The sequence below is a fragment of the Myotis yumanensis genome, unplaced genomic scaffold (assembly GCF_028538775.1).
Source record: "Myotis yumanensis isolate MYYU_CA2020_CCGP unplaced genomic scaffold, mMyoYum1.0.hap1 SCAF_10, whole genome shotgun sequence".
NCBI lineage: Eukaryota > Metazoa > Chordata > Mammalia > Chiroptera > Vespertilionidae > Myotis > Myotis yumanensis.
The window spans coordinates 46631600-46646176 of NW_027223761.1; the positions used below are offsets into that span (position 1 = coordinate 46631600).

Here is a 14577-nt window from a genome sequence, read left to right on the forward strand (position 1 = left end):
TCTCAGTGTTCTCATCTATAAAATGGGGAAATCTGATAGTAGTGAGTGAAGTTCACACTGTTCAAATATTTTAATCTTTAAGATTATTTACTTGTTATTCATACATTTATTTATTTATTTATTCAATAAACATGGAAAAATCTCCTTATGGGCTCATGTGACAAGCCGGTGAGCAGGCAGGGCAGGTATCATTCTACCCACTTCACAGATGAGGAAGTTGAGGCAGAGGGGTGATACCCTGTTGCCCCAGGCCATTGATCCGGGAGATGCGGGGCTGGGACTAGCCCTGCTGTCCTGATTCCAAGCCCCGCCTGCACCCTGCTGCCTCTGGGCACCCCGTCTCTGCTTTGAGGATCTCCTGCTCTTTCAGGTCCAACTTCCTGAAGCTGAAGAACGCCGCCACCCTGATCCAGAGGCACTGGCGGGGCCACAACTGCCGGAGGAACTATGGGCTGGTGAGCCTCCCCAGGGGGGCTGCTCCTGCCCCACAAGGCCTTTGAACCTTTCCGGCTGCCGTAGCAGCAGGATGTACCTGTGCCCCAGACCGTGGCCTCCTGCCACTGCCCCATCCTGCCCCGACCATTTCCCCAGCCCCAAGTCCAAGTCTGGTTCTCGTGCCTTTTCCCATCTGGTCAGCGATGTTTAGGCTTTTCTTCTGGAATGTTTGGGTGAGACTGAGCACTAGGTCCTTAGAGACCTCCGAGGGCGCCCGAAGCAGGTGTGTCCCACTGACCTCAGGGGAGCAACTGGGGTTGGGCTTGGGGAGGCAGACAGGAAGGAGAGCAGCTCCTGGTCTGAGGATGGGGAGCCAGGGCCACTCCTGGGAACCTTCCGCCCGAGAGGAGGCAGAGCTTCCCTCCGGGAGCCCCAGTCCAAGGAGTCAGGGTGTTCCTGCGGGTCCCGCAGCGGGAGAGGGGCCAGAGCAGTGCCGCCTGTGACCAGGGCTCTGAGCCAGGCTGTCCTTGCAGATGCGACTGGGCTTCCTGCGGCTGCAGGCCCTGCACCGCTCCCGGAAGCTGCACCAGCAGTACCGCCTGGCCCGCCGGCGCATCATCCAGTTCCAGGCCCGCTGCCGGGCCTACCTGGTGCGCAAGGCCTTCCGCCACCGCCTCTGGGCCGTGCTCACCGTGCAGGCCTACGCCCGGGGCATGATCGCCCGGAGGCTGCACCGGCGCCTCAGGGCCGAGGTGAGCAGTGCCCACCTGTGAGGGGCGAGTTCTCATCGCATGGGGACACATCACCCCACTTGTTGGCTGAGACCTAGGGCTGGGTCTCCCCTGAGGAATGACCACACTGGGACCAGACCTCTCATGCTCATTCTCCCAGCCAAGGACAAATCTCTGGGAGGTGCCGGTGAACCTGGTTTGGTTTGGGGATCAATGGTGTCAAACCTACTCCCCAGCCCCCGAGCCGTGTGACCCGGGGAAGTTCTCAGATGCCTCAGTTTCCCCATTTGCCAAATGATTTGGCAAATCGCTCCCAGGCCCAGAGCTCAGTCAGGTGGGTGGGGCAGAGCTGGAGGAAGCAGGGTGCCAGCTCCACACGGTTCATGCCCATCGGCTCTCCCTTCCCTCCAGTACCGGCGGCGTCTGGAGGCTGAGAAAATGCGGCTGGCGGAGGAGGAGAAGCTGCGGAAGGAGATGAGCGCCAAGAAGGCCAAGGAGGAGGCCGAACGCAAGCATCAGGTGAGCGGGACTGTCCCAGCGCTTCGCTGTCCATCCTCTGGCCGACAGCCTCCCGGACACTGGCTGCCATCCTCCGTCCTCTACTCCCTCCCCTCATGTGTGCCCTGGGTGCCCGTCCTGGCCCAGGACAGAGGCCGGAGGGCTGTGGCTCCAGAGTGCGCGGGTCCGTGCCCTCAGGAGCACCTTTTCTAGTTGGGAAATAGCACCTCCCTAAAAGCCTGAGCCGGGGGCAGAGCACCCAGCATGGGCCACCAGCCACGCATGGTGACTGAGCTTTTGAAATGACAGCACATGCAGCATAAAATACACATGGGCTTTGAAGGCAGAAAAACAGGGCTATAAACCATCTCGGTACTATTTTTAAAATATTAATTACATGTTGAGATGGTAATTTGGAAAGATTGGGTTAAATAAAATATATGATTAAAGTTGGTTTCCCTTACTTTCTGTGACTGTTTGTAGTGTAGCGGCTCCATGCATGGCTCCCACGGTCTTCCTGTGAGAAGTGCTGGTCTACAGCCTTGAGCCACCGCGATGGGGTTTTGGGTGGTGTGGTCCCTCCAGCTGGGGAGGCCTGAGCAGGCTTCCTGGGGGAGGCGTTCCAGCTGAGCCCTGGGGGCAGGTGGCCTTCCTGTCTGGGCATCTGTCTGCATGAGGCTCAGAGGGCTGATGGGAGCCCGAGATCGGTCCCTCCCAGTGGCCAGGAGGCCCAGGGGGAGAGGGGGTCTGTGGCCTGGGGGTTGCAGGGGCCCTGGGGATCCCCAGGGAGGCCTTGTTCTTTGAAACTGTCTCCTCTGCATCACCCCCACCCCCCAGGAGCGCCTGGCCCAGCTGGCCCGCGAGGACGCGGAGCGGGAGCTGAAGGAGAAGGAGGAGGCCCGGCGGAAGAAGGAGCTCCTGGAGCAGATGGAGAGGGCCCGCCACGAGCCTGTCAATCACTCCGACATGGTGGACAAGATGTTCGGCTTCCTGGGGACTTCGGGTGGCCTGCCGGGCCAGGAGGGCCAGGCCCCCAGTGGCTTTGAGGTACGAGGCTGGGAACAGGGCCTGGTGACAGGCCTCAGTGGGGTGACTGCGCCCCCCTGCGTTGAAGACCACCTGGTCGCCTCTCAGCAGAGGGCAGCAGCAATGACCTGGGTCAGGTGCCACAGTGCCCAGGCCCTGTCCAGCCGCCAGCCTGCCCCACCCGGTCAGTCACTGTCCCTCTCCAGGGCCACTCACCAGCTTGTATTCATTAGTGCACTGAGGTCTCCCCATGCCCAGGTTCTAAGTCATGAACAGGACGGCACAGTGCCCCCTGGTGGAGGCAGTGCTGGCCCCACAGGGCAGGTGGGGGCTGCAGCCAGCTGAGTGGCCCCCACAGCAGGGACCCCCTCCTCTCCTCAGGACCTGGAGCGCGGGCGGAGGGAGATGGTGGAGGAGGACCTGGACGCGGCGCTGCCCCTGCCCGACGAGGACGAGGAGGACCTCTCCGAGTACAAGTTCGCCAAGTTCTCTGCCACCTACTTCCAGGGCACGACCACGCACACCTACACCCGGCGGCCACTCAAGCAGCCGCTGCTGTTCCACGACGATGAGGGTGACCAGCTGGTGAGGGCTGGGGCTGTGCTGGGGCTGTGGGTGCTGAGAGCAGGTCCCTGGGGGGCGGGGACCAGGGCTGACTTGGCCCGCCCCCAGCCTGGGGCCAGGCCACCTGGGCAAGATCCTAGGAACACCTGAGTGCCTTCAGCACAGTGGCCTCCTGTGGGCTTCTCCAGCCCCTCCCCGGCCCCTGGGGACGCTGCTGGCTGTAGCGATACCCTGCACCGAGCTCTCTGACTCCCGTGGCTCTGCCCCAGGCGGCCCTGGCCGTGTGGATCACCATCCTCCGGTTCATGGGGGACCTCCCCGAGCCCAAGTACCACACGGCCATGAGTGACGGCAGCGAGAAGATCCCGGTGATGACCAAGATTTACGAGACCCTCGGCAAGAAGACGTACAAGAGGGAGCTGCAGGCGCTGCAGGGCGAGGGCGAGGTGAGGCCCGGGACCCCCCCACCCAGGCCATGTCCCTCCTGGCCAGTGGGCAGGGCTGTCCGGTCTCTCTAGCCTCAGGGTCCTCAGCAGAGGAGGGTCCTAAAATTCGCCTCCGCCTCACCCCCCAGACCCACGCTCTCCTCTGTCTACCCCTGGGAGCAAGTGTCTGAACGTTTTGTAAACTGAGCAGCCGGCCTTCATAGTCAGGCCTGGCGCCATGAAGACTCACCGAGGGTCGCCGGGTGGGGTCGCTACACTTTCCCAGCCCCAGTTTTCCGTCCGGTGGTGGTAGGGGCCGTGTGGGGTGAGGGTGGAGGTGTCATGCGGGGTTTGCCTCCTAAGCATTCGTGTGGAGGTGAGACACTCCTCCAGCCACAGCCCATGGTCAACTGCGCTGGTCATTACTGGGGCCCACTCGCTTACCCTGACCCCTGACCCCTGACCGCCATTGTCCTGCAGGCCCAGCTCCCCGAGGGGCAGAAGAAGAGCAGCATGCGGCACAAGCTGGTGCACTTGACCCTGAAGAAGAAGTCGAAGCTGACAGAGGAGGTCAGTGCAGACCTGGGCTGCCTCAGGGGGCCCTGCTGGGATGGGAGCAGGAGTCCATGCTGCCTGTCCTCGGGGCGCTGGGACGGCAGGCGACAGGACAGCGTAGGGGTGATCGGGGAGACGGGAAGAGGGCAGTGAGGTCAGGCGGGGGTCAGGTCGGGGAGGGCTTCCCGGACGAGGGGACCTGAAGGCTGGGGAGGGCTGGGGAGGGAGGACATGCCCTGCCATAGCATTTATCTCAGGACCTTTCTGTGGGATGAGTGCCACGGGCACCAACACTGTTGATTTGTTTGAGCTCATTGGTTAGTCACCTTGCCTTTTCGGAGAACCACCCCTGCCCTGCGCTCCAGGTTGCTCAGGCTGGGAGGGCAGACGGACACAAACCCAGGCGGTTACAGCGCAGGACTGGCCCCCATGTGCCCCTACATTTGCACACACCAGTGCTTCTCCCTAAATTCCTGCCCCCTCTCCTCTGCCTGGGGGTGGCCTCCTCCAGGAAGCCTCGAGCGACCCCCTCTACAGCCACCAGGCTCCTCCTCGGGGCTTCCACGCTGCCTTTGCCTCTGTCCTTGTCCTGTTCCCCATCCGAGGCTCAAATCCAGTCTCACAGTCGTGTAGCCCGAGATCCAAGTCCCACCTCTGCCGTTGGGTGTCTGAGACACCCCCTCTGTGGGTCCCTGGGGGGCGGCCAGTGTAAGACGACAACTGTGGGTGCTCAGTAGATGTGAGGACCTCCCACACCCCTTCCGTCTGGAGGGCACGTTCTCACTGCTCACCTCTCCCTCTCCCCTCACCTGGGCAGGGTGCAGGGCTGGGGTTGTGGGCTGTGTGAGACCAGGGAGAAGAACCCAGGCTGGGCACTGCTCACACAGAGGGGCCAGGGCATCGGTGACAGGTGATGGTGACGGGGAGTTGGGACTGGGATATGCTCTGGGGGTCAGAGTTGTGTGGGAGCCCTGGAGAGAGAGCGCTCCTGCCAAGAGGTGGAGGAGCAGATCCCTGTCCTGACCGGTAGGGGGTCGGGTGGGGTGTCAGGGAGGCTGCAGAGGAGCCTTAACCTCAGAAGTGGGTGCCAGCAGGCCATGCTCCTGGCCTGTGGGCTGGTCATTGACCCACCATCTGTTCTGCATGGGGTGGGGCTGGACAGGATGGGGGCATGACTGGTGGAGCCAGCTCTTCTGGCCACTCCCAGGATTCTGCTCTTGGGCGGGGGGCGGGGGTGGGGGTGGGGGCAAGGAGGGCAGGCAGACTCAGGCAGGAGGCAGGTCCCTCACTCCTCCCTGTGGCCCAGGTGACCAAGAGGCTGCACGACGGGGAGTCCACGGTGCAGGGCAACAGCATGCTGGAGGACCGGCCCACCTCCAACCTGGAGAAGCTGCACTTCGTCATCGGCAACGGCATCTTGCGGCCAGCGCTCCGGTCAGCGCCCGAGGGAGGGGTGCAGGGAGGGGCGGCTGCTGGGGAGGCAGCGCTGGGTGTGGCCTGGGGAGCCTGCTGGTGGCTGAGCTGTGGCTCTGTCACCTTAGCCAACAGGCCTGCTGGTCATGTGGCCTTGGTAGAGTTCGTTCCTCTCTGTAAGCCTCAGTTTCTTCTTTGTAAAGGGGGGGGCGGTGGTAGTGGTAATAAGTGGACCTGCCTCAGAGGCTTGCGGGCAGATGAATCTCAGGAGGGCTGTAACCTGGGAGGCTTTCAGTAATAGTAGCTGTTGTTATCACGCCCTGACATGCATCTTCTGCTTTAACCGCATCCCTGCCAGCTCATGCCTGGCAGTGCCTCCTTCCCTGCCCAGGTCCCGGGGGGCTCACCTCAGGTCCCTGGGGGTTGGAGGAGGAGAGGGATGATGGAGGCATCCCCAGGAGCAATGAAGGGATCAGCTCAGCTGGGTCAGTGGAGGGGAAACAGGCCTTTTCTGAGAACTCGAAGGACAGTCGGGCGGGAGAGCTGATCCCATGCGCCTGTGTCCGCTGGCTGAGAGGACAGCAGGGTGGGGTGGGGGTGGGAGTGGGGGGTGAGCTCCATTTCACCCGAAGGAAAACTGAGGTCCAGAGAGGGCAGAGACGTTCCCAGGAGTCACTAGCCTCCCAGACCGTCTGCCTTCCCTCCAGGCCTCCTCGGTGCTCCTCCAGGCCATTGAAGAGATGGTCACAGGACCCAGGGCCACCCGCCTCCAGGGAAAAGGGGCAGAATTTGTGGCCCAGTTGTCTCAAGAGTAGACCTACAGCGATTACTTCCAGAGAACACAGTGGCAAGAGCCCCCGGCAAGAGTCGGAGTCTGGGGTATTGACTCCCCGAAGGACCCCAGCTGGTCCTTCCCTTTTCTCGGCCCAGGTGTCCCTGTAGGTCCATAAAGTGATGGGGGTCAAGGACCCCCAGTTGCCGGTGATAAAGTTTTCATTGGTTCCTGACAAGATGGAAAAGATAAGGGGTGTTTCTAAAATGAAATTTGATTTATTTGAAGGCCTGTTCTTTGTTCTGAGACTTCACTTCAGCCTTCCTACTTTTTTTTTTTTTTTCTTTTTTTTTTTTTTTTTTTTTAAATTAAATCTTTATTGTTCAGATTATTACATTTGTTCCTCTTTTTTCCCCCCATAACTCCCCTCCTTCCAGCTCCCACCCCACCCTCCACCCTCACTCCCCACCCACTGTGTTCATCCATAGGTGCATGATTTTTGTCCAGTCACTTCCCGCATCTCCCACACCCCTTTTTCCCCCAAGAATAGTCAGTCCATTCCCTTTCTATGTCCCTGATTCTATTATAATCACCAGTTCATTCTGTACATCAGGTTATTTATTCACTTGATTCTTAGATTCATTTGTTGATAGATGCATGTTTGTTGTTCATAATTTGTATCTTTACCTTTTTCTTCTTCTTCCTCTTCTTAAAGGATACCTTTCAGCATTTCATATAATACTGGTTTGGCGGTGATGAACTCCTTTAGCTTTTCCTTATCTGTGAAGCTCTTTATCTGACCTTCAATTCTGAATGATAGCTTTGCTGGATAAAGTAATCTTGGTTGTAGGTTCTTGGTATTCAGCACTTTGAAAATTTCTTGCCATTCCCTTCTGGCCTGCAAAGTTTCTGTTGAGAAATCAGCTGACAGTCGTATGGGTATTCCCTTGTAGGTAATTGAGCCTCTTTCTCTTGCTGCTTTTAAGATTTTCTCTTTGTCTTTTGCTCTTGGCATTTTAATGATGATGTGTCTTGGTGTGGTCCTCTTTGGATTCCTTTTGTTTGGGGTTCTCTGCGCTTCTTGGACCTGTAAGTCCATTTCTTTCACCAGGTGGGGGAAGTTTTCTGCCATTATTTCTTGAAATACGTTTTCAATATCTTGCTGTCTCTCATCTTCTGGCACTCCAATGACTCTGATATTAGACCGCTTAAAGCTGTCCCAGAGGCTCCTTACACTATCTTCACACTTTCGGATTCTTTTTTCATTTTGCTTTTCCAATTGGGTGTTTTTTGTCGAATCTTTGGTTTGATTATTGTACTCCTCTGGTCTGCTATTGGGTATAATATTCTTTATTTCAGTCCGTGTATGCTTACTTTCTAATTTCTTTATCGTAGCATCGAGGGTCTCATTAGTTTTCGTGAGGTTCTGCACAAATTTATGGCAAGCCCTCAAAATTGCGATTCTTAGCTCCATATCCTCCATTTCTGTCATGTTTTTTTGTCTCCGCATCTTTTATGCTTTCTTGGTGCACCCCCTTGTGGTCTCTGTGCGCAGTCTTGTTCTAGCCAAGCCTTAATTGTTGTAGTTAACACTAGGGGGATTTGACCCTCAGGCCGGCTGGCTATAGGAATCAGCTGTGCGGAAAACTCTGTCTTCTGGGGAGGCGCTAATCCAGCCTTTGCCTGAGGCGATCAGCAAATGGCTGTGCGCAGGCTTTGGGCGGGGCGGGATCAACAGGGCGGGCGGAGGGAGCAGTTATGGCCACGCTCAGTCCCGTTCCCAGAGGCTCTGCTTCTCAGAACCCCGGCAGCCGCTGCAAACTTCGGAGAGAAAGCTGCCCTCAGGTTCCAACTGATGCCGGGTAATCCCGCTTCTCCCGTTTGAGTCTGGGTCCCTAGAGACTCGCCCGGATCTGGAGCCCAGAGTCTGAGACTCAGTCCCGACAGAAAACGACAACCGCGCCCTCAGCCACCAGCCCGCTTTCGCGCGCACCTCGGTACCTTTGTATTTTCCACACTGCGCCGCCTCTGAGCGTCGATTTGCTGTTCTCTTTCCTTCTAGTTGTAGAGTCTCTCTTCAGCCAGCCTTCCTGTGGTTCTGGGTGATGTCCGTTCAGTCTTTTAGTTGTATTTTTGAAATGGTTGTTTGCGGCAGCGGTCTCCGGTGTTTACCTACGCCGCCATCTTGGTCGACTCCTGTCCCTACTTTTTTTTTTAATCTTTAAATTCTTTATTGGTTAAGGAATTACAAATGGGGGGAATGAGGACACATTTGTAATTCCTACTTTTTGAATATGAAAATTACCTTTGTTGTATGAAATAATTGTGATCTAGATAATGGGCAGGTTGTGTGTGTGTGTGGTGTGTTTTAAATGTCCTTATTTGTCATGATGAAGAGTTAGCAACGTCCAGAATTTATTTTGAAGTTGCATTGGTTGGTTAACTCTCAAAATTGGGAGCCACTGAATGAATTAGGTAGTCTCTCCTTTCCACCTAGGCCTGCCTTTCTGAGAGGGAAAAGAGCCTCGGGTGCCCCCTGGTGGTCACATCATCACCGCGGGCTGGCTCTTGGTCCTCAGCAGGCAGGTAGTGTCTTAGCTGCGGCCAGCGTTGAGTGACAGGTGATGGTGACTGAGGGGTTTGTGCTAGGTGCCTTATAAGCCTCGGCTCATTTTCTGCACAGCAATCCTGTAAGGAAGGCACTACTGTTTCCCTTTGAAATGAAAGCAAAAACCCACCTTCATTGCTTTCATCTGATCACAAAAGCAATACACGACCACTTGAATATTCTAACGTTACCGAGATGTATTGAGAGAAGGTCAAAGTTGCTCATTCCACCCCACAGAGTGAGTCCCCAGATGTTTTTGCTGTTTCTGTTCTGCCAGTTGCCATTAGTAAAAATTGCACCTGCTCTCATGACCATGGGCTGGGCTCAGAAAGGTGAACTCTCCTGCCTTGGCCACCCAGCTGGTGAGGGACGAGGCTGAGGCGGGGCCTGCGCACCTCATCAGAGTGGTCACCAGTGGCTGTGGCCGCTGTGCCCCAGAGCAGAATATGTGCCACCCTCAGGATCATGGGGCCTGTCCGTGGGTCTGATTGGCGTTAGGAAGGACTCTGTGCCTGGTGAGCCCGTCTCCAAAGCAGACCCTCTTCCCCACTCTGCCTCTTCTTGGATGGTCTTGGTCAAGTAGCAGAGGAAGGCCTGGGCGTCCCACCTGCTGTGGGACTTTCCTCTGAGCCGTCTCCCTTCCTGCCTCCCCACCTGCCCAGGGATGAGATCTACTGCCAGATCAGCAAGCAGCTCACCCACAACCCCTCCAAGAGCAGCTACGCCCGGGGCTGGATCCTCATGTCTCTCTGTGTGGGCTGCTTCGCCCCCTCTGAGAAGTTCGTGAAGGTAGGGCGGGCGCCTGGACTCCTGGGCGGGAAGGGGAGCTGGGAGAGAGCAGAGGAAGGAGCGCCGAGGGGCTTGGGGATGAGGCCCCGCCTGCGTCATCTCACGGGGCCTCGCAGCGGCTATCAGGCCCATCTTCCTGTCCCCCCTGCCCAGGCACCCAGAACTTCACGCCGTTCTCCCCTCAACCAGTTTTATGTGTGAGGAGGCTGAGTCTGACAGCGTCTCGGGCCCCTCTCCATACTGTGTTCATGCAGGTGCTTTAGTTCCTCCCAGGCCTCTTTCTTGCCTGGTCCTTGGTGCCAGGCCCTGGGTGCTGGGGACACAGACAGAACTGGGGACAGCCTGGCGGCCAGTGCTGTGAAGAGGGAAGCACTCGTCAGGGAGGGGGCCCTGGAGGAGGAGGAGGAGCAGTTAAGCTAGGTGCAGAGGGGGTACAGTGTGTGGGGTGAGGCAAGAGGCATGGCTGGGACTTGACAGGTCTGGGTGGTGGTGGCCCTGTTGCCAACACGACGTATGTGGACTTCATTCTGAGGGCAGCGGGGAGCCATGGGAGGCACGGGAGGACTGGGGGAGACGCGCCTTGGAAAGCAGGTCCTGAGAGTGGGTGGAGGGATTGGAGGCAGGAGACCCAGTGAGGCTGCTCTGATGGCCCGGGCGGGAGGCCAGAGTGGGGCCCTCAGCTGGTCCTCGTCTGCAGTACCTGCGGAACTTCATCCACGGGGGACCGCCTGGCTACGCCCCGTACTGTGAGGAGCGGCTCCGGAGGACCTTCGTCAACGGGACACGGACACAGCCGCCCAGCTGGCTGGAGCTGCAGGTGCACCCCGCCCCACCAGGCGTGTGTGTATGTGTGTGTGTGTGTGTGTGTGTGTGTGTGTGTGTGTACGTGTCTCCGGTGCCCAGAAAAGCCCCTGCTTTGGGATTCTGGGTTCTGCACCCTGAAGTTCTGGAAGCCCAGGCCTATTGGAACAGAACCCCCAGCCGATGATCGACTCATCCGTTGGCTTCACGGTCAAAGTGATTCAGGCAGGCCTTCCCACTGTGCCTCAGTGGCTTCATTGGCCTCAGTGGCTTCATTGGCCGTAACGACACTCGTGTCACAGGGCCCTGTGAGGGTTTGGGACATGAGGGCAGAAGCCCCTGGTGTGTGGCAGTGCCTAACCCCTCCCAGCCCCAGGGACTGGCTCAGGGGCCCTAATGTTGCCATCGAGTTGGGGAGCACAGCAGGGCTCCCTGGGCACCTGTGACCCGGGACATACAATGTCTGGGTGAGATGCTGGGAGCTGGGGGCCTTGGGGGAAACTCCAGCCTCCTAGGCGGCAGGGAGCCAGGAGCCCAGAGGGGCCAGGTGTTCTGAAGTGAAAGGATCCCCACAAACGCTCCTTGGTCACTTCCAGGCCACCAAGTCCAAGAAGCCCATTATGTTGCCTGTGACATTCATGGATGGGACCACCAAGACCCTGCTGACGGACTCGGCCACCACGGCCAAGGAGCTCTGCAACGCGCTGGCCGACAAGATCTCCCTCAAGGACCGCTTCGGGTTCTCCCTCTACATCGCCCTGTTTGATAAGGTAGGGCCGGCCCTGCAGCGGCACCCCCCTGGCTGCCCACAGGTTTCCGGCTCAGTGCTGCCACCTGCTGGCCACCTCGCACAGCTACTTACTTCCAGGGCCCTGGTTTTCTGTTAGCTGGTGGTAACTCTAGCTCCCGCCAATTCTTTAGGATTGCGGAGCCCTCTTAAGCCCCTAAAGAAAAGTCCAACAGAACAGTGTCGAAACCCAGAACTCACTTCAGTCATATGTAGCAAGGCCGCGTCAGTACCCGCTGGTGCCGGAGGCAGGCTGCAGGGTCCTGCAGCCACGCGGCTCTCCGAGATTCATTTTCTCACCTACAAATGCGGATGTAACTCCTCATCAGGTTGCTGTGGTCATTTCTTTTCACTCTTAGTGGCCACCTGTCACATCTAGGCGAGGTGCCTTCTCTGTAGCGCTGGGCCTGGGGGTGGCTGATTTTACCTCCACACCCAGCAACATCGCACCCAGCAGAGGTGCCCCACCCTGCAGGTCCGGGACGGAACCACGTGTCCGACACAATTTATCTGGACTTTTCTGCTGTACAGATGGATACTCTTGTGTTTTCAGGGACCATTTGTGCATCCGAGTTTCCCAAAAGACTTACTCTGGGAAATGGGAGCTCCCGTGGCTGTGCCGGCTCAGAGCCCATGCCTGGGGCCCAGGGGTCCCATGCTGTCCTGCCTCCAGGGTGCCCTGGGCACCTCCCTGCTTCTCTCTGAGCCTCGGTTTGGCATCCGAGAGAAGTTGGCACAGTTGATGGCTCTTTGTAGTCCTTCCTGCTGGCTCACCTTCCCACTGGGCGACCTCTGCCCACAGGTGTCCTCCCTGGGTAGTGGCAGTGACCACGTCATGGATGCCATCTCCCAGTGCGAGCAGTATGCCAAGGAGCAGGGTGCCCAGGAGCGCAATGCCCCGTGGCGGCTCTTCTTCCGCAAAGAGGTCTTCACGCCCTGGCACAACCCCTCAGAAGACAACGTGGCCACCAATCTCATCTACCAGCAGGTGGTGCGAGGCGTCAAGTTCGGGGAGTACAGGTGTGAGAAGGTGAGTGCGCGTGAGTCTTCCGAGTCTCCCGGCTGATCTTGCTTGGCTCACGGCCGCCTGTTTTCTGAATTCGAATTCGGGCTGAGTGTTTACTGTCTGGGACCCGCCACTGGATAATGCGGAGGTTAGCCTGACGGAGGGCGGGCGTGCTCCTTGCTCCTCCCGGAGGTAACGCTGCCCACAGGAGCCAGGGTTTTGAAGCACAGCCCGGACTCTGCCAGTGGGAGGCTCCCGCACCTCTGTGGTGGCTGCTTCACACTTGCTGTACTGAGTTAGTCTAGGAAACTCCGCCCTGAAGGATCAAGAGATCCGCTCATGAGAACAGAGTTTGCACACGTGGAACCTTCTAGCTCCTTCTGCGGACAGGAGCGGTGTGGTTGTTTTGTTTTTGATAATGGTGATGACGGCTCTCACGGTACCTGTGATTCCGTTGGTGATTATGATGGAGGGAGGAGGATGGAGATGATGGAAATGAGGGGGATGGTGGGTGGTGGTGGCGATGGTAGAAGTAGCGATGGTGTAGGTGTAGGTGTGAGGGTAGTGACGATGATGATGGTGTTGCTGATCGTGGTGGTGAGTTGATGCTCAGGCAGGAGGTATCGGGACAGCCGTGTCCACCGCTAAAATCCTGAAATACTTTGAACTAGTTGGGAAATATCCACTGCCTTTGAAGCTCCCAAGAGCCTTTCTTTACTGCCCCTGCTGCCAGAGCCCGGGGAACCCCAGGCAAGCATCACGGGGGCTGCCGTGCACCAACCACGGGCAGCGAAGGGGCAACTGCCCAGTGCCCAGCTGGCTTTCTGGAGCCTCTGCACTGTAGCCTACGGGTTGTTCAATACTCTGACTGTCCTGGGTGTGATGGTGATGGTGATGGTGATGGAGCTGGTAACGGTGACACACTCCCTGCACTCGGAGTCTCCAGCGGTATCAGGTCCCCCACTCTCCAGGGCAGTCCCTGCCTGTTCTGGTGTTTGCCAGCCCCAGTTGTTATCTTCCTGGGTTGAGGATGTAGTGGCTGACCCATGACCAATGGGCTGGCTGGTGTCTCTGGGTCAGCTCGGTACCCCTGGTGCTGAGAGGACCCAGGAGAAGGCAAGAATGTGGCCCTGCCCTCAAGAAGCTCATGGTTCCACCAACCAGACAAGCGCTCCTGGTGCATCGGTGAGAGCTCAGGGTGCAAAGGCCAGGGGCTGAGGGCCCAGGAGGCAGGGGCCCGGGCTTCGGTCATGGGCAAGGGCTTCCCGGAGGGTGTGTGAATGAGGTCTCCGCACACACCCAACCCCACCTCAGGAGGACGACCTGGCCGAGCTGGCCTCCCAGCAGTACTTTGTGGACTACGGCTCCGAGATGATTCTGGAGCGCCTCCTGAACCTCGTGCCCACCTACATCCCCGACCGCGAGATCACGCCCCTGAAGACGCTAGAGAAGTGGGCCCAGCTGGCCATTGCTGCTCACAAGAAGGTAGGAGGGCTGGGGGGCTCTTGGAAGAGGGGGTCTCTGATGGCCGAGGCCAGGAAGGAGCACCTGGGGGATCAAAGACGTCACAGCTCTCACCTGACACCTCCGCCCACAGGCTGCAGGGGACAGGCTGGCACCCTTGGCCTCCTGCTTCCCAGCCGCCTGCCTTCCTCCACCGCTCACATCGGTTCTCTCCTGTCTCTTTCATCCGCTCTGGCCTGGGTTCCAGGGATACAGAAATGGCTCACATCCAGCCCTGTGACCCCATGAGGGAAGCCGGGTGCAGGGCTGGTGGGGGTCCCGTCCTGGCCTTGCATAGGCGCTCTCTAGAGCCGCAGCTCAGTAGTGCTGGTGCGTGTTGGGGAGCTCCCAGGAAGGGCGCCCTCCGTCCTGCCTGCGGGAGCCCTGGCCCACCTTCCTGCCTGGGGAGCTTTAGGGACAGGCCCTGGTTGTATAAGAGCAGAATTACTTTTGCACACAGTTGCCAGAGGGCTTCACAGACCAGCGGTCTCTCAGGCCCTCACCACTTTCCACCCAGCCTCCCCCTGAAGCCCCCTGCACCCCCTCTACATCTAGGCTGGGCTCAGCACTGACGCCCTCCCTCCCCTCCAGGAAAGACAGGTGCTCTCCCTCCATCCCTCCGTCTCTGTCCTTGGCCACCTCCTCTCCATCACCCCTCACCCCC

The 14577-nt window shown here is 58.4% G+C and overlaps 1 protein-coding gene across 1 annotated transcript in view; it reads left to right on the forward strand.

The window, feature by feature from the left end:
* The window catches only part of MYO7A (myosin VIIA), a 78485-nt gene that overhangs the window by 46343 nt on the left and 17565 nt on the right, over positions 1–14577 (forward strand). Inside the window, exons 19-31 of the mRNA XM_070426867.1 lie at positions 371–455; positions 969–1187; positions 1578–1685; positions 2502–2711; positions 3072–3275; positions 3524–3700; positions 4160–4249; positions 5541–5668; positions 9690–9816; positions 10514–10633; positions 11214–11387; positions 12207–12434; positions 13725–13895. Coding sequence (XP_070282968.1) covers positions 371–455; positions 969–1187; positions 1578–1685; positions 2502–2711; positions 3072–3275; positions 3524–3700; positions 4160–4249; positions 5541–5668; positions 9690–9816; positions 10514–10633; positions 11214–11387; positions 12207–12434; positions 13725–13895 — 2041 coding nt within the window. The remainder of the gene's footprint in view (positions 1–370; positions 456–968; positions 1188–1577; positions 1686–2501; positions 2712–3071; positions 3276–3523; positions 3701–4159; positions 4250–5540; positions 5669–9689; positions 9817–10513; positions 10634–11213; positions 11388–12206; positions 12435–13724; positions 13896–14577) is intronic.